The sequence below is a fragment of the Caloenas nicobarica genome, chromosome 3 (assembly GCF_036013445.1).
Source record: "Caloenas nicobarica isolate bCalNic1 chromosome 3, bCalNic1.hap1, whole genome shotgun sequence".
NCBI classification, from domain to species: domain Eukaryota; kingdom Metazoa; phylum Chordata; class Aves; order Columbiformes; family Columbidae; genus Caloenas; species Caloenas nicobarica.
Genome location: NC_088247.1, coordinates 86,874,821 through 86,901,238, shown reverse-complemented (window position 1 = coordinate 86,901,238; position 26,418 = coordinate 86,874,821). Strand labels below are relative to the sequence as shown.

At 39.7% G+C, this 26,418-nt stretch overlaps 1 protein-coding gene across 6 annotated transcripts in view; it reads right to left on the bottom strand.

The window, feature by feature from the left end:
- BIRC6 (baculoviral IAP repeat containing 6) overlaps window positions 1-24,827 on the bottom strand; it is a 186,880-nt gene extending 162,053 nt beyond the window's left edge. For 3 of the 6 annotated variants that reach the window (XM_065632740.1, XM_065632741.1, XM_065632738.1), the window contains exons 1-8: window positions 24,430-24,827; window positions 8,928-9,109; window positions 5,896-6,033; window positions 5,291-5,484; window positions 3,252-3,363; window positions 1,850-1,932; window positions 438-660; window positions 177-337 (exon numbers count right to left, since the gene is read on the bottom strand). In XM_065632740.1, the coding sequence (XP_065488812.1) occupies window positions 177-337; window positions 438-660; window positions 1,850-1,932; window positions 3,252-3,363; window positions 5,291-5,484; window positions 5,896-6,033; window positions 8,928-9,109; window positions 24,430-24,682 (1,346 nt within the window). In that variant the 5' untranslated portion in view covers window positions 24,683-24,827. The remainder of the gene's footprint in view (window positions 1-176; window positions 338-437; window positions 661-1,849; window positions 1,933-3,251; window positions 3,364-5,290; window positions 5,485-5,895; window positions 6,034-8,927; window positions 9,110-24,429) is intronic. The other 3 variants (XM_065632736.1, XM_065632737.1, XM_065632739.1) reach the window with 1 other exon arrangement.
- Window positions 24,828-26,418: the final 1,591 nt, after the last annotated feature.

The window sequence follows — 26,418 nt, the reverse complement described above, 5'->3', positions numbered from 1 at the left end:
TTAGATTATTGGTTTTTAAGTGAATTGTGTACAGATACACAGTGATCAAAAGAATTATCTTCATTAAAAAAAGTAAACCTCACCAATCTTATGTTTCACAAAGCATGACTTAACTAAATGGCTTCTACCACTTACAACACAGCATTTCATATTTCTAATTTTGTAGATCGGCATACCTGTCTCCTTCTAATTTTGGTATATCTGAGCAGCTAGATGAATCTTCTAGCCATGCTAGTGTTGGTCTCCTTGAGTCAACCCCTGAGCTCTGTTCTCCTGATAACATAAGTTGCTGCACAATAGCCGGATCATATGCATTGATCTCAAATTTTAAGTGGACCTGAAAAATAACAACAAAAAAAAGAAGCGGTCTTTGATTTACATTGAGATATGCTTAATCAGTAATAAGTTGATAAAAAATGGTTGTTTATATTGTATACCTTCATAAGTTTGGAAACATCCCATATGCAGATCTTTCCTCGTTTTGTTGCAGCAGCTAGAAAATGAGGGCAACTTCCTGATCCAAAGCAGGCTATTCTGTCAGTGCCATCTGTGCAGGGAAACTGTGCTGGACTCGTTGCCAGTGTGACTGAGAGAGGTACATTCTGAGTGTGCTCACCCTTGACAAACGGGCAGTTTGGGGAATGTCTCTCATGTTCAGACCTTTTCATGTTAAAAACAAACATAGTAAATATTGACTTCTCACTGTGAAAAATACACACATCATACAAAAACTCAGCCCTTGAAGTGAAGGTGAAGCTGAACTCTTTGAGCTATATTGCAGTCAACCATACAAGAGAGTTCTGCAGCTTTCCCTGCCATTGCTCAACAGCAGACTGTATTAAAGCCTTTGACCACTTAACGGATATTCATATTCAAATGGAAGAATCTACACACAGTGCTCTTAATATAATTAGCCTATTTTAAAAAATAATTGTTCTATAGGCAGTAGGCCATCATGTCCTCATGAAGAGAAGTGCAGACTAAGTTCTACAGAACGTACATTAGAATTTGAATATTATATTATGATAAGTAACCTTAATAAGATGAAGCAATGTCCTGTCTTTAGTTCTACATCCACACTAACAAAAAATCAAAATTGAAAACAGTCCTGAAGGACACATTGACCAAGAAGTATGAAAAAAACCTTCTATTCTGAATATACATCTAAGGAAGAGACATGGCAAAAGGCAATTACACTACCACAAAATGTCTGGAAACTACCAAGGGAAAGGAGGAGATAAGGGCTACGAAGATAATACTACAAAGGAAAGTGTCCAGCAAGTCAGGATTTTGATGTGTTCAAATAATGACTTAAAATTACCAAATAATCAAGACAAAAATTATGGTAAGATCACTTTTAAAATCAATATAAGGTCCCACATTTCTGCCACTATGTGCGATTTTAGCTGATTCAGAAAACTAGCAATGCATCTCGCAAATTCACATAAAAGGCAAATATGCACTGCATGGCCACTGAAGTTTACGAATTAAAAAAAAATACCCACATGTATTTTATTCACAATCACACAGAAGATGGAGTTTAGATCCCTGCAAAGAAATGTTGGCTTCCATCTTTGCCATGGAACAATTTGAAATGAAACAGCAAATCAGAATTAAGAAATAAAAACAAGTACAACTTTGGAGGTTTAGTATTATAGAGAAATTTGACAGAGTACAGGGAATGATTTTGTGATTTGTCCCATGTAATCATTGTGGAAATTCATCCTTGTCAGTTACACTCCCTAAACTCACCAGAAATCCCACTGAAATAGAGTTGATCTTTGTCCTCCAAAGATTTCTAGCCTCTTCAGCACAAAAATGAATCTATTCCAAAGACCACTAAACTTACCAAGGTTCATCTGTAGGCTCCCAGCATACCAAACACACACTGCAGGTAAAGCACATGGCTCTGTCATCTCCTGATGAAGCAGGCTATAAAAATAAGAAGAAACACTTCACATTTATATAGCTATGTACTATGAAACACTTTAACTAGGTGATGAAGTCCTCTCCTTCTTCTAGTGGCATAGCAAAGCACCCTATTAAATGTATAAAAGGCCAAAAAATACATACAAAAAAGTGTCAGTATTCCACATGGGGAAAAAAAAAAAAAGATACATCACATCACTATTGAAGAGATTTAGAATCAACACTTGTGCAAGTCACTGGATAAAAACCACACAGACATAGAACAGAACTCAGCATCACTGCTACGACGTTTTTTTCTTTGGAAAAAGTTCACAAGGTTCAAAAAGTTTAGAACCTCAGAAGAATAACTGTACATTGATATGCTTGGAAAAACAAGTTAAATATTTCCTATTATGCCTTCAATCTGCTAGAATAGAAAGCATTCTATATTATATCCCTCCTCTGCAAAGAACAGTTGTTACTACCTGAATTGACAGAGGAAAAAGCATGTAAATTTCCATTCTCTTACAATTTAGCATTTGCATGACCACATTTCAAGTCACTGAGACATACTTGGGAACATGCAGATGCAATTCTAACATATCAGTTCCCTGCATTTCTTCTCCTGAGCAAGCTTAAGAAATCCTCCATAAACTTTATCTACTTGTACCTATCAGGCTTTGCAGCTCATTTAATGAGATAGACAATATTGATGCCAAGTGATATGCACTGCCTAGCCATCGTTATGTAATTCCATAACATAAATACTTTTTATATTAGAAATAATTTCAAAAAATGAAAAATGGAAATAAGCAAAATTAGTGGAATAAAATGGTGAGGTTGTATTTATTAACTGAGATTAATAATTGAGCAATGTGATCTAGGACCATTGTTCGTTACAATATAGTTTATGTATGGTAAGAAAACTCCAATGTCAAGCTTATTGCCTTTTTTTTTTTTTGGTTTTACTTCTAATATAAAAAGTAAGGATATTTATTCAGCAATCTAACAAGGAGACAGAGAGACTCTGTAACAAACAACTTCATGTTTAAGATTGAAGTATCAAATTGTTCTGAGTTAAACAACAAAGTATTTTATATGCTGAAGTTCAGAACAGTATTTTCTGTGATCTGTATAAAAATAGAAGCAAACTCAAGGCATGGAAAAAATCTGAAACTTAAAAGAGGAAAAGAGCTGAATGACAAAGCTTTTTCATTATGGTTTTTGCATAATTGAATGAGTCTACTAAAAAAAAAAAAAAAAATAAAAAGAAAGTTACTTTTTCCCCTGCTCCCCAAACCTTTGCCTAGGGAACAAACACGAAGAACAACTAAACCTTTTACCTGGTGATAGAACCCAGCTTGAGCCATAGGATCTGGCTGTGCCCACCTATAACCCACATGAGGCCATGAAGTGAATGTCTCCCGTCTGTTAGCTTCACTATACATCAAAGACCTAGAAAGGTGAAAAATTCCACATTAGAATTTTAAAAGTAAACTATTTATGAGGTATTTCCAATGCTTTAGTAACAGCAATATCACAGCTGGTTATCGTTAACAATTACAGAAAATTTACAAATTTCTCTCACTTGAGTGCCTTAAGTACAATCTCAGCAAAAGACCAAAATTAATACAACAACCTACGGGCCTTAAAAGCAAAATTAATAAAATAAGCTTCCAGGTAGCCTATTTGGTCTAACTGCAGAAAAGCACCAGATATCCAAAGGTACTCTGCATTTAGGGAAGATGCAGAATCTTGCCCGACAGAACTGGTAGAGTTATTTCAGGTTTTTGGTTTGTTTTGTTAAACAGATGTGAATATGCATATTTAAAAATACTCCAAAGCAATATTTTAGGCTTAACTGATATATGGTACAAATCCCCGACATTCATCACTCACTGCATACTATTAATACTTAAAAATTATAAACTAAGTGACAAAATATGAACTCCTCTGCAACTCAACATCTACAGAGAAAAGAAGCTCCTCTCTTTTCTACCTTGATTCAGCGTATGTCCCTCTCATCTGAAATAGTACCTAAGAAACAACCACCAGCTTTTGCTTTTCCTGTACAGAAGTTTCTTCTCCAATATCATCCCAAGAACTAGTGCAGCTAGATGGAAAAGTGCCTTACTTCTTGTTTCTGTCCCTAAGTTTCAGGAGATTTTTGCTGTCTTCTAAGAGAACGGATATACAGGGTTTTTCAAAAAGAAAGGCCCAATTTCAAAGATATGGTGATTTCAAACTGGGTACACCTTTTTGAAACACCCTGTATTAAACACTTCCTACTAAAGAAGTGAACTATTCTTGCAAGACCCACATAAGGGCTGTCTTGACATTATACCATCGTAAGAGACAGATCTCAGAGACCTCTAATCAAAAATACAATATGATGAGATACAGGCAGACCTGGAGGCTTGGGGAGGGGAAGTAAGAGAGAAAATTAATTTTATTAAATTATTTGAGCTGTAAGAAATGATAATATGCTTGCAAAATGAAATTTCTATAGAAACTTTCAAGAAGGAATGAATTTATAGACTTAGAAGATTTCAGTATTCTAACTAGTGTTGGCTTGTGAAGGCTAAAAAAATGGGTTGCTCATTTGTGTACACATTATCACTTGGATCAGAAAGAGATGAAGCAACAGTCTGAGGTAAAATTTTCTCTGACCCGACACACACAGCAGGTGACTAGAGAGTTCAGGAATAGCATATAGATACTCTGCAGAGGTAAAAACTTCCTAAATGCCTGAAATACAAAACACGGGCATAACTCTTGCTTGCGTGAAGGAAAAGGAATTGATTTCATGATGCAGCATAGTATGAGCACCCTGTCTTTGGCAGACAAATGAGTGCTCTCTTTGCATTCAAGTGGCATACGTAGGCTCTTAAACTTATGCAGTTTCTGAACACCTCAACATTGCAGTCTCAGTAAGGTTTCAGTACTAGTTTGAGTAAAGCCAGTAACTTAAGTAACAAGTCACACGCATCTGACTGTTCAGATACAACCCATAATCAAACATGATGAAGAGTAAAGCTTAGGCAAACCTATCACATTAATGTGTTACAATACCACCTAGGGACCTAAATTTAGGGGTGCAATTGTTACTTTTCTGAAAGTATATGTTTGGATTAACAGCAAACTGAATTAAATTTGCCTGGCATAATCCAAACAAAACAGTCTTGTGGCACCCCAAAAGGTTTCTCTAAGTTTAGCAATACATACATAACATCGTGCATTAAACAGTTCATTAGTGGTATGTGAAACAGCAAGAAAGTAGAGAATAGGACTAACTCCTCTGGCAAATAAATGAAAGTCATCTAAGAGCTTATTCTGATATAACTAAGAGGTCAAATTCATCAAGTATTTTGTCTTAATATACCTGTCCACAGATCGACCAGGTCCCACACCAAGTTCTGGTCGTGCGCTGGGTAAGAGGTAAGATAACCTATCCATCACAGAGGATGCTACAGGTAAGGCAGCAATATTTTGATTTATCTTCTTGAGTTCATTTACAATGGCACTGGCGACAGACTTCAAAACATGATGAGGAAGGTGGAACATAACCGTTGCCCACTAAATTAAGAAAAAAAGTGCCTAGTTTATATTTTAAAATTTTAACATCTAAACAACAAATAGATCACAAAAGTGTCAACAGCAAAAACAAACACATATCTTGCACCCTCTCTTGATTTCAAGAAATAATACAAGAACAGACGCACAAAAGCAACCTGAACATAATGCAAGGAAAGTCAATAAATTCAGATTTTAAGCTCAGTTCAGGTTATTAGTTGGGTTTAATGAGCAAGAAACTGACCTTGTTTGTTCTCTTAGCAAGTGAAACTTCACACAGAGGAACTAAGGAACACACAATACATTCTTTAAACAAAATCCAGCACACTAAGTCAAGCATTTTTTATGCTTCAATAATGGTAGCCAAGCAAATTAGACTTGGGAATCCATGTTAGTACAGAGACAAATTCTTACCTTTGCAACTTTATGATTTGCTGCTGTTTCATGTGAGGTATTTTTTAAACCATCCTTCAGTTGTGTGATGAATAAGTCATATCCCTCTGTGCTAGAAACATCTACTTTTTCTATGCAAGCAGATAACAGCTGCTGAGCCTAAAATGCAGATATGCAAAAAAAGTTAGCATGGACGTTGAATAACTACACACAAGAATTACATCTGTTTCATTACTCCGGGAAATGTAATTTGTCATGTCCTACTTTATCATACATCCTGTCAGCATAATTCCTGTAAAAGACCCAGAGTTGAGTAAGCATTTCCAAATTTTACTTTGTAGGCCAATCAATGGATAAACTTCCGCAATAGTGACAGTAATTAATAAAAGTTCCCTCAAGGGTAATATTATAATACCAATGTTAAACAAGTCAGTCATATAATCAATTAAAACAGAACATATAGTATAGCCAAGCAAAAAGGAGACATCTATTGCCCAATGTTTTCCCTTCAAAAGGATTCATTCAGCTTTAGAGACAAAAAGTGAGAACAAGAACAAAGTCTTGACATTTTTCTGAGTAGCTTTGTATCTTAAAAAAAAACCCAGATGAAAAAAGTTGTAACAAAAGTAGAGATAAATTACTTAAAATGCTAGTATAATAAAGTTGAAAAATGAGGCAGAAAAAAAAGGCTTGTTTAGAATCTAGAAATTCTTAAAACTCACAAATAATGCATCTAGAAAAGAAAACTATAAACATCAATCTAAAGACTCTTTTCTTCCAAGTTGCATGTATTTCTAGCTTGTCCCTCTGTCTGTCAAATACATGTCAACAGGTAAGAGTTAAAGGTACACTTTATCTGCAAAGCACAGAGTATTCTGTATCTGTTGTTAGGTGGGCTAACATCTGTAAAACGTTTTATGAAATCTTTGAAGTTACAAACACAGGGAAATATTTCACAAGGGCAACAGCCAGCCGGTCCTTTAAAAAGCTGCAAATTGCTCCAAATGGAATGGGCCAAACAACCACTTACTTATGTCCTTGGGGAGGTCAGGGAAGACAGATAGAAAGAAGGCAAATCAGTCCTCTAGCTAAGGCTGAATCTGTTTCTCAGAATTTAATAAAAAGACAATTACAATTCTTGTGATATCTCATTTTTCCCAAGTCTGTTGCAGATGACAGAAGAACAACAGATAGATTGTGGAAGTTTATGAATTTACAGTGTACACCGGGGAAGTAAAACCAGCATAGAGCATGCATCATAACCTGTCAATTCTGCTGATTAGAAATGCATAAAGATGCACTGCATTGCCAGCAGATCTATCACATTAAAAGACAAATTAAGTGCAAAAACTTGCAGAAAAGTTCTAGAGACTAACAAAAAATAAAGGCTCTTGCTTGGATAAAGGTTCTTGACCTTCCTATGATGAAAGAGGCGGACTGATGCGTTTGTATGGTATTTGCTTGCTATTTACTAAAATTTTCTGAGGTTTAAGTATGTCCGCTTTAAAATTAAAAGAACTGAAGACTGCTAATGTTTTTCCTCCCACCTCACTGATTTGGCCATGAACTCCCCAAATCTGTTCCTACTGAACTATAATACTTTCAAATTTTTTTCTACAGGAAGGACCTTTACAGAGAAGTGCCCTATTTTAACCTTGAAATAAAGGTCCGTAAACTCTTTAGAACAAAAGAACCTTTATTTAAAACTGACACAAACTTACAGGTGGTATTGAGCTATGTGAGACTGCAAATCAGTGACAGCAAAACTTATGAAGGGAAATGTTGACCTGTCAGTCTCTTCACACTCAGCCACACATACCAAGATTTTGTAACTACACTCACAAAGGGTGTAAAAATGATGCCAGTGGCAGCAAGCCTGAAGAATCTGGAAAGCTCTCATTGGAGACCTCTATAAAGCAACATTTTATTGCTGTTACTCCTCCTCAAGATGTTAAAAACCTCATACATAACACACATTCTTCGTTCATTGTAAGCACCTATAATTCAATACTCCAAAAGCACTTAAATATTTTAAAGCAACACTCAGGATAAGTTTATGTTGTTGGTGCATCACTCAATATAAATTTATTTCACACAGAGATGAGTGGGAAGTGCTCTTTTCTCAGAGTGCTTTAAAGATTCAGAATCTGGATCGAGTAGTCCAGTTTTGTTTTTTAAACTGTAAGCACTACTCTAAATATTACCATTGGAGATGCTCTATGCTTTTCCCAAACAAAGAATTCATCTCACTTGTAATTAAAACTGTTGTACAGATTTACTTCCTAGGTCTATTACTTCATGAGCACTACAAAGGTGAAAGCTACTTTCTTCATCACCAAATGCCTTAAAATAGAAGCATTCGTTAGCTATCTTGTATTAGGCAACATTTGAAAATAAGAATGCATGTCCTACCTCACCTAACAAATGCTATGCTAGCTGAAGGTAAACCAATACAACAAAATCCTAAGCATTACACTCTGAGGAAAAATGTATACACTAGATTCCCTTAAAGTTAGACTAAATGCTTGGTTATATTGTCTCATACCAGGAGGAACTGCATTAAAAAGGGAAGCCAGGTTTGCAGAGAAAAAAGCCTTTCATCAGGACAACTGACCTAGCTAGAAAAGTTAGATTCCAGCACTAATTCATCACAGGTAGCGACACCATAGTAGCAGATTTTAATTGTCTATTTTCCCTGAAAGCCTAAAACAAAAAAAAAAAAAATCAAGGATGCATAGCAGCCCAGATGGATTTCTAGAAGTGCATATAAATGCCATACATAACCACTGACAAAGCTCTGGAAATGAGTCCTTATTTCTGGTCACTAGAAAGTTCTTTTGTCTGAAAGAACATGCTCTTGATGAGGCAATCTCTTATTTGTTTGAGATACAGGTAACTGCAAAAGGCTATTGCCCTATGACAGCTAATAAATATGAAAATTTTCCATTACATGCTGTTAATAGCACAGGAGAAACTCAGGGTCAAACGTCTGGTTTCAGTATTTCAGACAGAGTTACTTATATACTTTCTTTTTTCCCCTTTCCACATCTTACCTCTGTAACTGGCAATTCAAGCTGAACCACATCATCTTGTTTTGAAACAGGCGTTTGCAGAGCTGTGTCTAACAGTAAGATACCATTGAGATCTTTCCTACATCCTACTGCATAATCATCCACAAAGATCACTTTATCCACAGCAGAAATATACTGACATTTCACCCGTCCACCTGGTTTAGCTATAAAGGGAAAGACAAAAAGCAAAATCTGATTAGAAAACAACTTTTATAAAAGACCTTTAATATCCATTCTGGAAAGTAATGTAACACTTCAGCAAAATCTTTACTTCTCCAGATGATAAAAAGTAGTGTTTTAGCTACAACAGCTTTCAAACTTTAATATTTCCTACATTAAAAAACAACCAAAATCTATACAACCCATCAACAACTACAACCATTTTATTCCTAGCATGGAAGCCATCATTCAAGTCCTGTTCCTATGAGGGGGCCTAAACAAGTGTTTTTAAGCCTAATGTGATAAACACCATTTCATCAACCAAAACAATACTCAAACTTCTGAAAACCAAGTACAGCATATAACACGTGCCAACGTTACAGGCGTTCCTTGAGACACCGAGGTAACTTATTTCTGCCCAGTGCTGCACACGTGATGTCAGTAACAGGTTCGAGAAGCTTGTTGGGGGTGGAAGACGACTGTCAGCAGATAAACAAGGAAAGGCTGTGGCAATGGATATTATCCCCACAAATGTTTAATGTTACTCAGAATTATTATGTGTACGATGTGTCTAAGGCTGGATAGATTGTAAAACTAAATCCATGTAATATGCTATCTGTGTAGAAGGCAAATTGCTTTAATTCATGGGAAGTATAAGCTGATGCTACAAAAGCAGACTGTATGTATAAGTGCATGGACACACCATGCAAAGGACGAAGCTGAAATCACTGGATTGTCAACACAGACCTCTACTTGGTGCACAGGAACAGGAGTTTCATTACATTTTATATTAATCAAGTCCCATTCCTGTTCTGCTCTTTCCTCAGACACTAGATACTGGTTTAATTATAAATAATTAAAAATCACCATTTAGCATACAGATAAAGCATTCAGATGAAGACAGCTACATAATTCTGTTGTCTTCACAATTTTATACAGTTAAATGGAAATTAAAACTTCCCCAAATATAGGGCACATCAATCTGAGCACACTGCATTTGTTGTATCCTCTCTTGAGAGCTCAGGTCAAGAATAGTTGTCAGCTGCCCTTCTCACCAAAATGTTGGAAACAATGACTCACCTATTCTCAAAATATAGGACATATGCCTTTGCCTGCACCAAGTATACTGCAACTGCAATCATTGCTATAACAGTCAGAAACACTTCAAGAGGCCTGGAATCGCTTGATAGTTGTGAAGTTGTTAGTCGTAGCTCAACAAAAAGAGGCCCTCTGAATGGCAAATCAACTAGTTTCAAACTGTATTTTTGCCAATATGTTGGAGTTCCTCACACAAGACTTTCTAAACACCACACAGCTGCAGGCAAGGGAGTAAGTCGCTCTACAGAAAAATAACTGTTCCAACAAAAATTCAAACACAAGTTTTAACATCTTTATTAGTTTCAACGATGTACAGTAACTATTACATAAATAAATTGAAAGGTGTCTGATGCCCTAAACTAGAAACCTCAGTAGCTTCACATGGTGAATGCAGTCTATTCAGCGTGATCCAAGTGATGGATCGCCTCAGTATACTTTCTTCTCCTTCCCATAGAAAATGTGAGAAGCAGCTCACCTTTTCTGGCAGTGCCAACCATTCTTATTTTATCATTTCTGTAGTGAAATTAGTGAAATTTCATGTCTAAACCACCAAATGGCTAACTAATATCCTCTGTCTAAGTAGTCGCAAGTTTTAGGCACCTATGAAGATTACTAATGAGGTAGATAACATACCTAATTAACATAATAATTCTGGTACGTTAAGAAAGAAAACAAATAGTTATAACTGCAGTACAAAATACATTGCCAAACAGCTGTGATTCTCACTGTGCCAGTTAACACTTTGGTTGGTTACATTAACAGAAAGACTTTGGCCAAGCTATCTCTAGAAAGTTATTTACAGTTGCCAGCTGTAGTTTATTCAAAGCATGATGGGGCTTCAAGGCAATGACTGAATCAACATTTGAACGATTCCAACACCCTGGGAAACACAGCTGTCTGGTTTACACTTTGAATAGCCTCTGAACTGTTCACAAGCTATTTTGCAAACTTGGGAGTTTAATTTTGAAGTTCAGAAAACACATTTCAAGATGGTTCTACTGCTAGTAACAAATGATATCATAGTTTGCATGTGGCTGGCCATATGATTAAAACAGCAGGTTGAGAACCAGGAAACTAAAGAATTTAGAAGTCACCACTATAGAAGAAGTCACCACTGTAGAAGAAATGCCTAAAAAAGTTTAAACATCCTCAAAGCATTGTCAGAAGTGTCCTTTCTAACTCAGGATCAAGGTTTTGCAATGTGCAAAAGGACTCTGACCGGCATCCTTTGAAAAATCTACCGGTGGCATTAGAACATTATGTCCTGGCTATCCAGCCTGGCTAAGTTTACTAGCAATAAGTAGTGATCTGCAACTTCATAAGTCACAGTTCAAAAGTTTCACATAAACTCACTTAATGACTTAAGCCGGATCATTAAAATCCAATTTTTATTCCCATTTTAGCCCTAGTTCCTTCAGTTGTAATTTATTTTGGGTGCTGGAAGGAGAAACAGTCAAAGTTTTTAACAATTTTGCTTTTCGGTCTTGGTGCAAGTGGATCATAACTTCTCCCAATACCTCCAGCTTATCTGTCTGGGATTAAAACCAAAACAACTCAAAAAGAAGTCATTAAGCCTTTTGTAAGTTCCTATAAGAAAACCTGACAGGCTGCCAGCATGCTAGAAGTGCAAGCCCAATAGCACCTATAGCAACCTTAGAATGAGCAACCCGAAAACTTAAACCAAAAGCAAACATCAGATTGCAGAAATTAAGAATTTGGGAAGAGGAACATCCCCCTTCCTTCTTTGTTTCAAACAATACAGAACAGAGATCAGCAATTTCCTGTGATCAAAATCTGACCTATGAAAAATATTACAGAAAAAAACCACTTGTCTGGAGAATATATAACAGTCTAAGCAGCATCTATTGGGCCCCCTTGTCTGTAGGCATTAAGATGAACCAAACTAATTAGAGAATTAGCCTCGCATTTCAAGAAGTAGACAAATGAAAAAGCTTGTCTCCATTTCTCTGCTATAGATAACTTTAGTCTAAAAGCTTTAGAGCTGAAGAGAAAGTGGCTGTCACCTGAATATATGTGGCCACCATCATAAAGAAATGTAGGTTAATGTTGATAGTAACACCTTTGGTCTTTTCAAATACTGAAAAAAGTTTGCCTTGAAAACTGCTAGCCAGTAATGGCACTAAAACATCATAAAGTCAGCAATTCTCTTGACAAGAAGCTCCCAATGCACAGCACGCAAAAACCCCCAGTTTCTAGATGACAGTAAATTAACACTTTTATCTGCAGCTATAAAGTGAGAGTGGTACACATGTGCATCATAGCACTAATTCCATAATGCTAAGATCCAAGACCAACCAAATACCTAAAGGAATATCCAGAACTTTGATCTGTGAATGCAACTAGGTCTTTAGATTAAGAATTAAAGTAAGATTTTTTGTGAAACAGAAATCCCATCAGCCCAGCAAAATGCACACATCATGTGCACTGATACCAATTTTTGCACTTTCAATTTAAATGAGAATATCCAAACAATATCTCAGTACTCATTTCAAACCATGAGAAGATAAATGGAAGAAGTTTCAGGAAATTAAAAGCTCTGTTCTATCTATCTCTTCTATTAACTTCGTATCATTAGATTTGAACAGCAAGCTATTTAAAGGCAAGAGAATCCCAAAACTCAAGAGAAGGGAATGGTACAACTGTAGAAATCCTTAAAATTCACTGTTAGAATTAAAAATAAATTTTTAATTTTCCCCTTTCTATTGTGAAGTGTGGGTGTAAAGCTTCGAGTTTAGGAGATATCACTCATGGTAATATGCTGTGTGAAATTCTCCTTCCAGAAGTCAGGCTAGCAGACAGAAAAACTATCCTTTCCATTAAGACAAAAATGCTTCTTGCCAGAACATTGCTCAGCTACTTCTCACACATTTTTCACATGTACCTGGGATTAAAAAACGATATGTATCAGTTGTCCTCATTTGTTGTAAGGCAGGTACCTCTTCTATTGCTACAGTTTCACATAATCATAAAAACAACTGAAAAATGTAGTTAGCAAGTATAATATCTCATTGTATGCTACCTAAGTAACACAGGTTTGCCAAGGCAAGTATATCAGAACACTTGCAGTTTGAGGAAATTCACAGTACAAATAAACACCTATCTTAAATTTTAACTTGCTGTCTTCACTTGCTGTATTTGCAGGAAACTACTTTGAACTAATACTACATAAAATCACAACTATGGATTAGTTACAAAGGGTAATATTTTCGCACAAAAGAGGACAAAAAGCAAATGACTGCAAGTTCTGGTTTAAAAATTACAAAGTTGTCTCTAAATTGTTTTATATCAGTGGCTCCCAAAGGAAACAAAGGCATGGTGGCTATGAACATTTGGGAACACAAGATGGCTATGGCATGGCCAAACCAGGCCATGACTGCTCATCATTACTGAATTCATCAGGTATAGATTCTCTCTTGTTCCTCCTCTTCAGAGGAAACTTCAGCAGTGCAGTTTTATCCTCCAAGTTCAGGCTAAGCCCCTTTTTTGCTCTAAATATCACCTCAGCAAAGCACTCTGCTGCCACCAGGAAGACACTCCAAGGGTCCCTCCTTTCCCAAAACAAGAGCACTCTCAGACTTGAGGAAAGGATGGAAAGGAATTTATTGGATGAAAACAAGTTCAAGTTGTGATTTTAGATGAATTATACAGACCAGCCTAAACCAGCTATATACATGCAACATTTTCTCTTCTAGATTTCACTATATACACACACCTCCATCTGACACATCACGTGGACAAGCAGTCCAAAATGACTGAATAAAGCAAAGACACATCCAGAGCTGAAACAGGAAAGAAAATGAAAAATGTTCTCCAAACAGCAAAAATGCTAAAGGAGGCAGAAATACCCAGCTTAACATAACAAAGCACCTTCAAACTCCCTTATTGGCCAAAACTGGATTTAGTTAATCAAGAACAAGACATATGATCGATAGTTTATCTTTTCCTTTAGCAACAAATACAACAGAATTGTTTCAGTATCAGTTTCACTATATGATAGCTGGTTCTAATAATCCTTCTTAGAGTAGGAAGATGCATTATCTGGGCCAAAGCATTGGAAACTGCCACATGAATATTAACTAGATGTGTCTGATCAAGCAAGTACGAACAGAAGCTGACATTAACACTTAAAAGGTTTCAGAATATAAACAAAAACCCACTGAGATCAAGGGAGTTCATGTCTCACCCGCTTTGCAGGCACAGGGTCCTCTTCCACTCTACAGACTTAAACCGAGACTGCATCAGCAGGAAGACACTGGTGAGCTCTTTGTGCCCACGCTCTTTATGTTGTTTCAGATCTCCATGTATCTAACATTACTGTTGCCTTGCATGCTGTACATAACACAATGGCTCACAGAGCTTTATACCATTATCCCAAGAACAAATGGTGAAAGCTTTCACAAGGTATTTTACAATCCTTCCTGCAAACTCAGGTAAATTGTGAAAATTTAAGTCCCTGCAATTCTCTTGCAAACACCTCTGGGAGGACAATGTCTTCTTCAAAATTTTGCTCAAGGTGAAAAACTATGATTAAAAACCTTTAGGAAAGATGTCTTTCAGAAATTGCAGACAGATTCTATAGCATCCACCCAGAACCAGAGGCACGCAAGGAATACTTCACGGCTCACCAACAGAAAGTTCCCATTCTTCAAGAGAAATTCCCATCACAGCCTTTGACAACAAAGAAACTTTGCCAGATGAAATTTTACCAATAGTTCCTCTTTTTGTCAGTAAAGTGGGTAGATCACCTGTGTTCACCCATTATGTATCCTGCGGTCTCTGTAACAGGAGAAACCATCTCCAGTTATGGCACTTTTTAAACTCCCAAGACTGTTTGGCAGGAAATGGTTTAGCTTCCCTCTGCTGCCACCAAGCCCCAATATTATAAGAAGCTTCCAAAATATCAAGCTCAGAGAAGCAGAAAGTTCTCAAAAGCAGATGGGTGGGCTACAGGGCAAGTGAAAAACTGGCTAGACTTTCATGTGCCAAGTTCAACACCTACCTGGAAGCCAGTTATGAGTGTCATTCAGCAAAGCTTGATACAGTTTATCATCTTCATCAATGGCTTGAATAATGGGATAGACTGCACCTTTAGCAAGACTGGATGACATCAAATGGGAGGCAACTGAGGACAACCTATGTATTAAATGGCAGGGCTGCCTTTTAAAAGGATCTCAAAAACCCAGAGAAATAGCTTGACACAAATCTCCTGGAGTTCAAAGACATGCGAAGTCTTGCATCTGGTATGGAATATAACCCCATACATGAACAGAAGCTAGGGACCAACTGCCTAGGTGGCAACCGGAAAGAAAGAACTCGGGAATCCTGATGGACAGGCTGAACAAGAGGCAGCAATGCATCCTTGCAGCAACAAACTGCTACCACGCATCACCCAGGCAGTAGATCAAGGAAGAACTTAGTCTCCTCCGCTCAGCAATTTTGAGCCCACATCCAGAATACCATCCTTTGGTCCTCCATCTGAGATACCAGCACATATGTGAGAGTCCCACAAAGGGGTAATAATTAGAAGGCTGGAGCATACAACAGGAAAAGAAATACTGAGATAACTGGGCTTGTTTAAAATGCAGAAAAAAGGGCTTAGGAGGAAATCTAACAGCAGTCTTCCATTACTGTAGCAGTAGTTTGCCAGCTATGTTAAGACTGCTGAGTTACTACCTATCTTTCTCTTTTTGACAGTACTTTGAAGAATATACAACATTGAACACAGAACCAACCAAACTGGATTCAGAGGAAAATCCGCATAAGCCCACATTTTGTCCAAGACAGTGGTCTAAACCAAGTGGTTAGTGAAGAATTTAAGAAAGGCTATGTACACAATGGTACTTTCCTGCACCACTCAGGCCCTGCTAGCTCGTGCTGGGGTACCTTCTGAGTCAAAAGTGATTCTTTTTATATATAATCACCTTTGATAGATTGTTCTTCCATTAGTTTGTCCAACACTGTTGTACTTCCACAAACATGTACTTCTAACACGCGTACTTCCTCAATGTTCTGTAGCAAGGACCTCCATATTTTTACTGCTTCTCAGTTACTTCTTTTGATGCTCTCAGCTCTTGTACTAGAAGAGACAATCAACTCCAAATTGACATTTTTCACACATCCGGAGTTTTGCCTCTCTCACTTTCTTACCTTCCCATTCCAAATCATCCCCACCACCACCTTTATCAGGTTGAATACTGTCTCGCATACTTAAACAATCCACACCTTCAGTTTCTACTTCTGTTATACTTTTTTTGAGATGGAAATATCAAAATTGCACACATACAGGCATTGAAATGGACTTATATTCTCAGCTGGGTTCTTGACAACTTCTCAAGTAATCACTTGTATGACAACTCCTGAGAGTTTAGCTGGTATTTCACATTTCTAGCACAACTCCAAGATTTCATTCTGGTATCATGAGTCAGTTAAGAGCCCAGTACACCAGGCACCAACTCTACTAAATTCTTATGAGTACTTCATATGAATTAAATGCATCCTGACATTCCCCTAATAATTGCTTCTACATAGGAAAGCGGAAGTAGAACAGACTAGATCCATTAATGCTTAAGTTATATTTAAAAGTGAAACTATTCTTTAGGACACCTTTTCAAATTCTTTAGAGAAGGTGGCAAAACTAAGGAACCTTGTTTGTTTAAGACACCTATCTGCAGCACAGGAATACTTGAACATGGCGACTATATAAGTTTAACTTTAGTTCCGTCACTAAAAGGGGACATTCAGAAAAGCTCACTTAAGTCTTGTAAGACTGGTCTGGCCAGGCTCCTTCTATAGGTAACGGGAAGCAAGTTTCTCCAAAAGTTCAGAGTAAGGACTCTTCCTTTCTCTGTACTGAATGGAAGGGGAACCTAAGATTAGTTGTTGACAAATCTAATCTTGTTAATTTTGACTTATAAAAGCTACAAAAACCTGAAAAACAAAACAACAAACAAAACAACCACACTATTAAAAAAAGACTATCAAGCAGTGTTGCATGTCATCATTTATATCACAACATGAATCTAGGATCTTTTAGAAGACAGGTCAACTAAGTCTACCACAGTATTTCTCCAGAATAGTCACAGCACGTTCTTGCTTGCCAATAAAACACTCCCTATCTTCCCAGTCTTCGCTGCCATCTCGCCAGCTCCCCACTTCCCTAACCCTTTCTAACCCTTTCCCCATTGTCATCCAGCTACTCCATCATAGCTCTCAGTCCCATCCTCACTCTCACAGCTCTTCCTTTCCATAAGGAGTTTCTCATGATAGTCTCTGTGACCTGTCACCCAGTAAACAGTTTATCAAACTCTTTTCCTACAGCTGCCAAATGCTCAGATGAGGTCCTATTAGCTTCACACTCAGGTCAGGAGAGTACAGTGGATCAGTTTTCCCTCCATAAACTGCACAGGGGCCTGAAGAACTGCTGACAGACTGTATGCCATGCAAGCCTTCATTAACCAGCACTTCAGACTGGATATGTATTTTCACTAATGTTACTAATTTTCAAGACTACTCAACTAATACAGAAATTCCCTCCTCTCTTAAGATACATCTTAAAAAAAAAAAAATCAATAAAATACTCACTGAACAGTCCTAGCAAACACATCAATAAAACTTTAAATGTAGTGTTTACATTAATGTGACAGTTATTATTTCCATAATTTTACACTTTTAATCTAAGCTGTAAAACAAAAGCTGTTTTTTCTCCCCTGCTTCTTGTGCAGCATCCTTATCTGCTCCTTCCCCTACCACACACGCAAATCTTAAAAATAAAAGTTTTGCATATATGGGACTTCCTGCCTAATTTTTTACTAGCAGTGTGCACTAGATCCTTAATAAATCTTCATACCCTTCTCAAAGCCAAGGCAGCAAAGGAATTGGGCCAATACCCAATCCAGTATTCAACTCTACAAAACTCAAAAGAAGCTGCAAATGTTGGCATCCAGATGTACTTCGCAAATAGAAGAACTGAGGACAAGTGCTGTTCTTTCCTGAATGGTCCACTCAGTGATAAGCATTCACGTGGTGACTGCATGCAGTCATCGTAATTAAGAGAGCATTAACTATTTAACGGACAGCTTTCTAACAGCAGAAAGCAATACTGTGGCATCACTTAAGAACCATCAGGACAGTGAATGGATCCATGTGTACATTTTTTATTTAAGATTAAATTATGTTGAGGAGCAACATCCAACAAGCTATCTCATAACATGACCTAGGAAAGACTGAGATGCTCAAAAGCTGTCCAAGAGTCCACATGGTTGTAAGCCTAATCACCATCTCCAAAACAGTCTAAGAAGCATTTTTGAAGTATGTCACGCTGTTCAGAGAAAACGAAAGAATCCTCATAACAGCAAGGATGGGCAGCTTTGTTTCCTGATTTGAAAGAAACTCAGAAATACAACCTGAAATAACAGAACAGGACAATATCAAAAAAACCCAGACATAATAGTTATTAAAAGCTTGAGAGAAACAATTAAGGTGAATCTTTGGTCTAGGACAGATTTTTCTTATAAATTTTCCTTATAAAATCCTAGATGTTTGATTTCACTTAAGCTCAAGTTATGGAGACTAATGCAATAGTAACCATAAAAATATTTTATAAACAATATAACTAAAGACTCAGAAAGAGGTTCTACTGAGCCGGCTAACATTATCGTTGGCTGCTAGAAAAGACTAATTATAGGACAGCAGAGTATACTAAATCCAAACCACTGATGACCATGATGTTCAGAATAGTAAAACAATTTGGGCTTCGAAGGATTACTAAACTGGACAATCCAAAGCAAAAAAAAAAGCAATGCATGTTTGCATTACTTCAAGTCCATCAGAGATTTAGCTGCTTCTTCTGATGATGTTGTGGACTTGAACTAATCAATTTTATCTGCCAGAACATATTTCTGCCAAGTTTCTTCTAAATTTGATGTGATGCAGTACAGAACATGATTGGTAGCTGAGCTGAAGGGTCTATGACATAAACATATTAAAAGCTGTCTTGACCAAAGCTGGACCACAATCAGCACTGAGGCTGAAAACCAGTATTTTCCCTGAGGATTCTTCATATCAATTAGGAATACCTTAACTACTTGTGAGGTGGAACAGGGGAGGAAGTCAAAGTTCAAATCTCTGATGCAGGGCACAGTAATTCCTCTTCGGGACAGTAAGAAACATTTCAAGATAAATCTTCCTGCAGAAGACCTTTTTCAGAGTCCATTTGCAGAGAGCTAGGCAATTTCTGATTATCTGACATTAAAGCATTCTGCAACCTTTAATAATACAGCACTACTGTTACATTGACAGCCATGAATCCATCAGTCCAGATATGAATGATATGTCAATAAAATAAAAAATATTGTGCTATCTTGCCTTGCAACTTAACATATCCCTGCATCACTGTGTGTTGTTACTTCTGGATCCCTGCAATAAGCTTAGTAATGCAAATAACCCTTTAAAGGCATGTGAAAAGAAGAGATCTCTATTCTTACTTTTTTTTAGCTTCTGCAGAAGATAATCCAGATGTGCTTCCAAAAAGCCTGGAAATAGCAATTAACAGCATCTTGACAGCCTGGCAAGATGCATAACAAGTAAGAAGGGATATCTGACATAGTCTGATTAAACTAGCAGCACAAATGGAGCACATAGAGATCTAGAGTCTTTATTGGTATAAAACACTGAGCTCAAATCTAACAATTGTCCTATTCTGTTTTTTCCAGTACTTAAGGCTCTTCACAAATGACCTTAAGATCACATAAATCAATGGAATGATCTCTTTGAGAAGCATTTTACCCAGATTAGTACCATCAACCACGTACACTCAAGGGCAAGGTGGGCTGTAGCAGATCACTAGATATTTGACAGTACTCCCCATGCAATGAGAAAATTCCATTAATAGCAGCCTTCATAATTAATATTTTTTTGTCTCATAATTGAACAAGTGAAAATAAGAGCCAAGAAGATGAAGAAACTTGCCCCAATTCTGAGGAATGAAGAAGCAACTTGAGCAGTATTACCACAGTGAGCTTGAAACAGTTGAATTGATGATGATGATGTCTTCAAATAATTCAAGCCTAGAACTGGATGCCAGAGTATCTCAACAGTTTATTCCTAGAGATTATGAGAAGTGTACACTCCCTCTACAACTTCCAAGCTACAAAAGAGCATCTTTTCTTCTTGTTTTGCCTCCTGCATCACATGGAAAGCAGTCAAAGAGAAACAGAACTGGACATCCCTTGACAGATTTCCAAGGCTCCATAATTCAAAATTATCCAGCTGAAGACAAACGGGACTTCCCAAAAGGGAATGCTGACAGGTAGACAATGGTGCTGAACTTGCTGGCACAGGTGAGCCCCCTGGGCTGGGATCTATTTCCTTCTAAATTCTTCTGTCAAAGGAACAGCAGTTGAGGGCCCCTGGTGATAATGCAGAGACCCCGTCTCCCCTACAGGAACTTGTACATATGTGCAATGAACACATCCTTCCCTGTATGGATTCAGAAGTCTGTATTTTAATTACTGTTAGGGCCTCTATAGAAATTTAGAAGGCTTTAGCTATGAAACAGTGTGCATTTTCACGAACGAGACTCTGAAGCTATTGCTATGTCAAGTTAATCTAGAAAAAACTACAGAAACACTCAAGGTGGTCACTTTCCACCTGACAGTACATTTCAGTTTCCTATTGTGTCCCTGGCCAAGCTTCTCTGGGAATTACAGCACTCTCCCAATTCAAGCAGTTTTCTTATTTTACTTATAAATAGAAGTAACTGGTAAACCAAACGTCTCTAGGAACACTAAGAGAGTCACTCCATATTTTGGAAATTTGGTTTGATTCTCTGGAGTTTTTCTGTCTGGTTTCTGGTTTTGGTTTGGTTTGGGTTTTTCTAGCCAAAGGCTTATTCCCTGGTGCTGTGTTTGGAGATTGATCATTCATACTCTTTGGCTACCAGTGTTCAACTTAAAACTGAATGCATACAAATATTTAAATGTCTAAGAAGGAAAATAAAGTACTTGATAGACTTGCACGACAGATTCAAAACTCATCCTGACCAACCACTACTAGCAAACACACAGAAATACATAATATCCAGTAGTCACAAGAATCGTCCTTGCACTACCAGTCTGGCTCTCTGAAGTGCACAGTGCGCGTGCAACAGCCATGGTAGAATAAAAATGACAACCTCATGACCAGGTAAAACAAATATCAGTCTTAAAGGACCACCTGATTTTCCCCATACCAATGGTGCTCTTACTACCATGCTCTGGGCTGTTGCAAGTGATCACCTGGCCCTCTTGAATAGGCCTACAGTGCCCACACAAGAAACAGATTAAACACGAACATACACTTTCAAGAGACAGATCTGATGAAGATTCAGCATGCTACAATAATAATCATAACCCATACTGGATTCCTACAGTTCGGGCTCAGAAGAACAATCCCTGGATCAGGACGTACATCAGACCAGTGATGCTCACGTGAAAAACTGAAGCATACAGACCAGAGACCGCATCCTCACGTTTGGACCTGGTCTATAACTGAACTCTCTTTTGGCTGTGAATCCTTTGTCTTGCTCTTTTACAAACCACAGCAAGCAATCTGCATTTACGTTCTAAGGAAGGCAGCCTCCACTGCTCTACCAGATTCAGTCTTTTCACTGAGAAGCAGCTCAAAGCTTAATGTATTGCTGCAGTGAACTGCGACTGCAAATAAAAGCGACACTGAGGCTTGGTGGTGTTTCCTCTTCTCCCCCCTCTCCCTCCCTTGATGGGAGATCTTTTTTCTTGCTCTGCTTTCTAGAAAGTGAGGCCTGCAATGTTTTGTTTTCCCTTGGGTAATGAGCAACAGCATTTCTGTCCAACACAAATCTTTCGGCAGGGCAAAAGACCTGCAGCCCCAGTTACCAAGGAGGACAAACAGTCTCCCAAGAGAAGCAGTTTTAATTCCTAGGCACTCTACTTTTAGTTATAGCACCAGAACTCCCTGAGGCAACAATATCCTTTGACCTGCCATTTATGGTGGGGGAGGGAACAGGGACAGAGTTGGTCTACAGGTCTGAGTGTCCACCTGCTACTCTCCTACATTAAAAGAGCTCACACTGTACAGAGCAGGTAGATACCAGAGAACAGTTGAATTCCCTCTTCCTCATCTTCTCAAAGAAGGGCTGAAGAGGGAGAGAACAAGAGTGAACACAGCTGCTAACAGCCCAAACAGACACCAGCTGCTGAGATGAACCAGACTTCTGACAGGTCAGTCTGAATCAGGAAACTGATTTAAAGTTTATTCAAACTAAACTGAGGTTATATTTTTTTCCCCAGTAATGTAACCATCAGCTATATCGCACAGATAAAATTTGGGTAGATTACAAGCAATTTTGTTGTTTCATGTGAGGAAGAGTAGAATCCATCTTTTACAGTGATGCTGTCACAGAGAAGGATGACGCTAAAGGAAGTGTATGTGACTGTACAGCGCAGAGGCAAAGCAATACATTATTTTTAAGTAGTTACTATTTAGGGGAGAATTGCCATTAGCATTTTGAATACTAAATCAAATCCCTTGCAAGGATTCTATCACAGAAAAGTGTAAAACAACAGCTTAGGCTTTGATTCACCACTCACTTCTTTTTCTGTTCATGAGAATTAAGTATCTCCTACACAGACAACCAATTACAAATTAAGTCCTCGATTTACGCCCAATTCACTCACAACTTAAAAGCAACTCTCAAATTCTGGAAATAGCTTGAAGAAAAGTACAAAATGAAGTTATTAATTTTTTAAAAAGCAATTTATGAGATAGCATGGTAGAGGAAAGGGAATTATAAAAGCACAGCGATCTGAATTCTGAACAAAGTGGGAAACACCACACAGGAGCCTCATTTTCAATAGAAGCAATTGACAACAAAAGCAGTTGACTCTTCCTTAATAATTCCACAAAACTTTTTTTAATATTGTCCCAAACATTTAACCTTTGCAGTTTAAAATGTACCCACTTTAATTTATGAAAGGAAATCACTGATTTTTGTCCTGTTCTCTTCAGTTTGACATTGTAATACAGTTGCTGGTTTTCAAGGTGAAAGTATACATATTACCCAGACTATGGCATCTCCGTACATTTCTTGACATTACTATACCACATGCAGGTGGAAAACATCAACCTTTCACTACCACCACTCAGCAAAGCTAGATCTTATTAGCAACACATAACTGTAAGGAGAACTTGAACGTGGAAATGCACAACTAGTAAGAGGCGTATCTTTCTACGCCAAGGGCTGGTCTCACCACATACCAAATAATCCTGCTTACCCCTCGGCAATATTCTGACCAGTACCACAGTTTAAGAACCATTCATGAAGGAGAAACAAAAGCTGTTAATGGCATATAGGCCTTTTTCTACAGAGCTAGTTTGTTAACAGTGTAAAAACACTAATGGGCAACAAAGAAAGTTGCTTCAGTTTCACAGTTATAGAGATGCTACAGTCTTAGCCTCCACAAAGTCAGTACGTAGTCATGCCTCCTTCACATAATGGCAGGGATCCTATTACTAGCACCAATCAAGATACTCGGGAGCCTGAAGAACTACACAAGTAATTCTGAAAATGTGCTATAAACTAACTTCATGACGGATTCTGATCTTAAATAATTCTGAGCTAGAAGACAAATGACACTTTTAAGAAATAAGCCTTCTTAACAAACACACTTATTAAGGCTCAATAAATAAATTACTACAGTATCGCATATCAATAAGAACTAGAACTATGCCTATCCTGCATAACATGATTTTCTAATATTTAGAAGGTTCAATGTTATGTCACCCACAAGAACACCTGAAAAAATAAAATTAAAAAATACAGGCCTATACATCATAGTCTTCCACCCCCATTTAATCTTTCAGTAACCACACAAATACATTTTACTAAAGAAAATCGCCTCGCTGCTGCCTACACGAGCATGTCGTGGGAACCGTTCAGGCTTGAAGAACAAGAAGGGGGGAAAAAGAGCCAGGGGCAGCCCCGCGGCAGCGAGGGCCCGAACCAAGCCCGGCCTCTCCCCGCAGAAACCCCTCGCCCGCCATGACACCTGTTTTGAGGCGAGCCTCCGGCCCGCCCCCCTCCGCGGCTCCGCAGCGCCGCGATCGTGACCTGCAGCCGCCCCGGCCCGCTCCCCCCGCCGCCCGGGCCGCGGCCGAGGGGCCCGGCAGGCCGCGGGGGCCCCGCGCTCACCGTTGAGAGCCGAGGCCTGCAGCGTGGCCCCCGAGGTGCCGTCGATGACTTTGATGGCGCCGCGAGCGGTCACGGCCAGGATGGCGTTGAGCGCCGGGTGGTAGCACAGGCTGCAGAGCCCGTCGGCGTCGCAGCGCAGGCAGCCGTCCCGCAGCAACAGCCACTCGCAGGAGCCCGGCCCGGCCGACACCGGCCCGGGCCCGGGCCCAGCCGGCGGCGCCGCCGCCGAAGAGCAGGAGGCCGCCGCAGCCATCTTGCCGGCCGCTGCCGCCGCCGCCGCCCTCAGGACAAGAGGCCCGGGGGGAGCCGCTCACTGACAGTCCCTGGAGCCGCCGCCGCCGCCAGTCACCATCCGGGTCCGGGGAGAGGGGGAAAGGGAGAGCGCCAGCGTGAGCAGGAAGTGACACAACCGCGCCGGATGCGGAACGGCCCGCCGGCCTGACAGTGTGTGGGGGGGAATGGGGGAGGAGAAGCCAGCGGCCGCTCCTCACGGAGAGGGGCGGGGCGGCAGGGGCGGGGGCGGGGCTCCGCTGCGCGCGCGCGGCCGCACCCTCCCCCTCCCTCGTTCACGCGCGCGCGGTGGCGGGTAGTCGCGTCCTCCGCGGCTGCGGAGCGGTGGCTCCTTCGTGCGCCCTGGGGCGCGTCGCTGCGGGCGGGCGGCACAACCCGGGCAGCGGCGACAAGCGGGGCCGGAGCGGGCCGCCCCAGGAGGGCGGCGGGACGCCGGAGCCTGCCTGCGCGGCCTTGGCTTTGGCCTTGTCGGCAGAGCGGCGGCGGCGGCGGTGGTGCCGGGCCCCGGCCCGAGGCCGGCGGCGGGAGGTTTCTGCCGCAGGGCGGGCGGCCGCTCCCTATGAGGAGCCGGCGTCATTTCTCTGTTCTGGCGCCGTTTCCTGTAGGGCCCGAGGGCGCCCAGCCGGCCCTCGTCTGCCCCCGGCCCTCCCGCCTCGGGGGCACCGGAGCGGGGATTTGGTGTTCTTGCCCTGGCTCTGAGGCTCTTTTGTACTTTGTGAGTGATGTGAGAGACCCCTTGATGGAAGTTGCCTCCAGCTTTGGTACCGAGTGGAAAAGCGCTCGTCTGCTGCCGCCTCCCTTCGGAACGAACTCGGCCCTTGGGGAGGGTGTCCCGGCGGGGCCGGGAAGGGGCTCCGCCGCTCCAGGGGGGCGGGGTTGGCGGGGGGGGTCCCCTGTGTAAAAACAATGGCTCAAGAATGAGTTGTTTACCCCAAAAAGAAGAGATAGAGTTGTTGTACTCATGAGAGCATTTTGTTCTGAAACGGTATTCACTATGCTTCAAAAATGACGTAACTATGATAAAACCTTTCGTATTGTTGAGATTTTCTCTTTTCACCCACTGGAATAATAACTTGTATACCCAAGACCACCTGTAGGCATTCTTTTAAGTAGCATGTTCTGCCAAAATATTCGAGAAACCTTTTAGGTAACTGATGGTCTTAAATATAATGAAGTTTCAAATACAACATGGTTTCCTACAGAAGAATATTTTTATCAGGACAGGGTGTTGTAGCAGGGAAATGATTTCAGCAATAGTGTCTGTGTAAAGAAAACACACACAAAACCCAACAAAACAACCACACCAAAAGCATGTAGGTATGGATACCACCCAGGCTTAATCAACATTGTCCTGAGGGCAAAATAAGCAGCTTTTAAGCTTGCTTCACCACTTCAAGCGAAACATAAAAAGATCAATAAGGGTAGTGACAAAACTTAAAGCAGATCTGAAGCTCTATGTTTTCTCCACTTCGACGCAATTCATTTCATATACTTTTCAAGCAGGTGCAACTTTTCTGATAGGCAGCAGAGTAGGTCTGATGGGTAGGAGATGGAAAAAGTCACATACACGCGCATGGGTTTAGCTATTCTATACAGAAAATTGTCCAAAGATCATGACTTATTAAGGTATGATATCCATGTCTCTACCTTGAAATGAGGTGTTACACCTTGGAAAGGGAACTTTTTGCTAGGTGGATG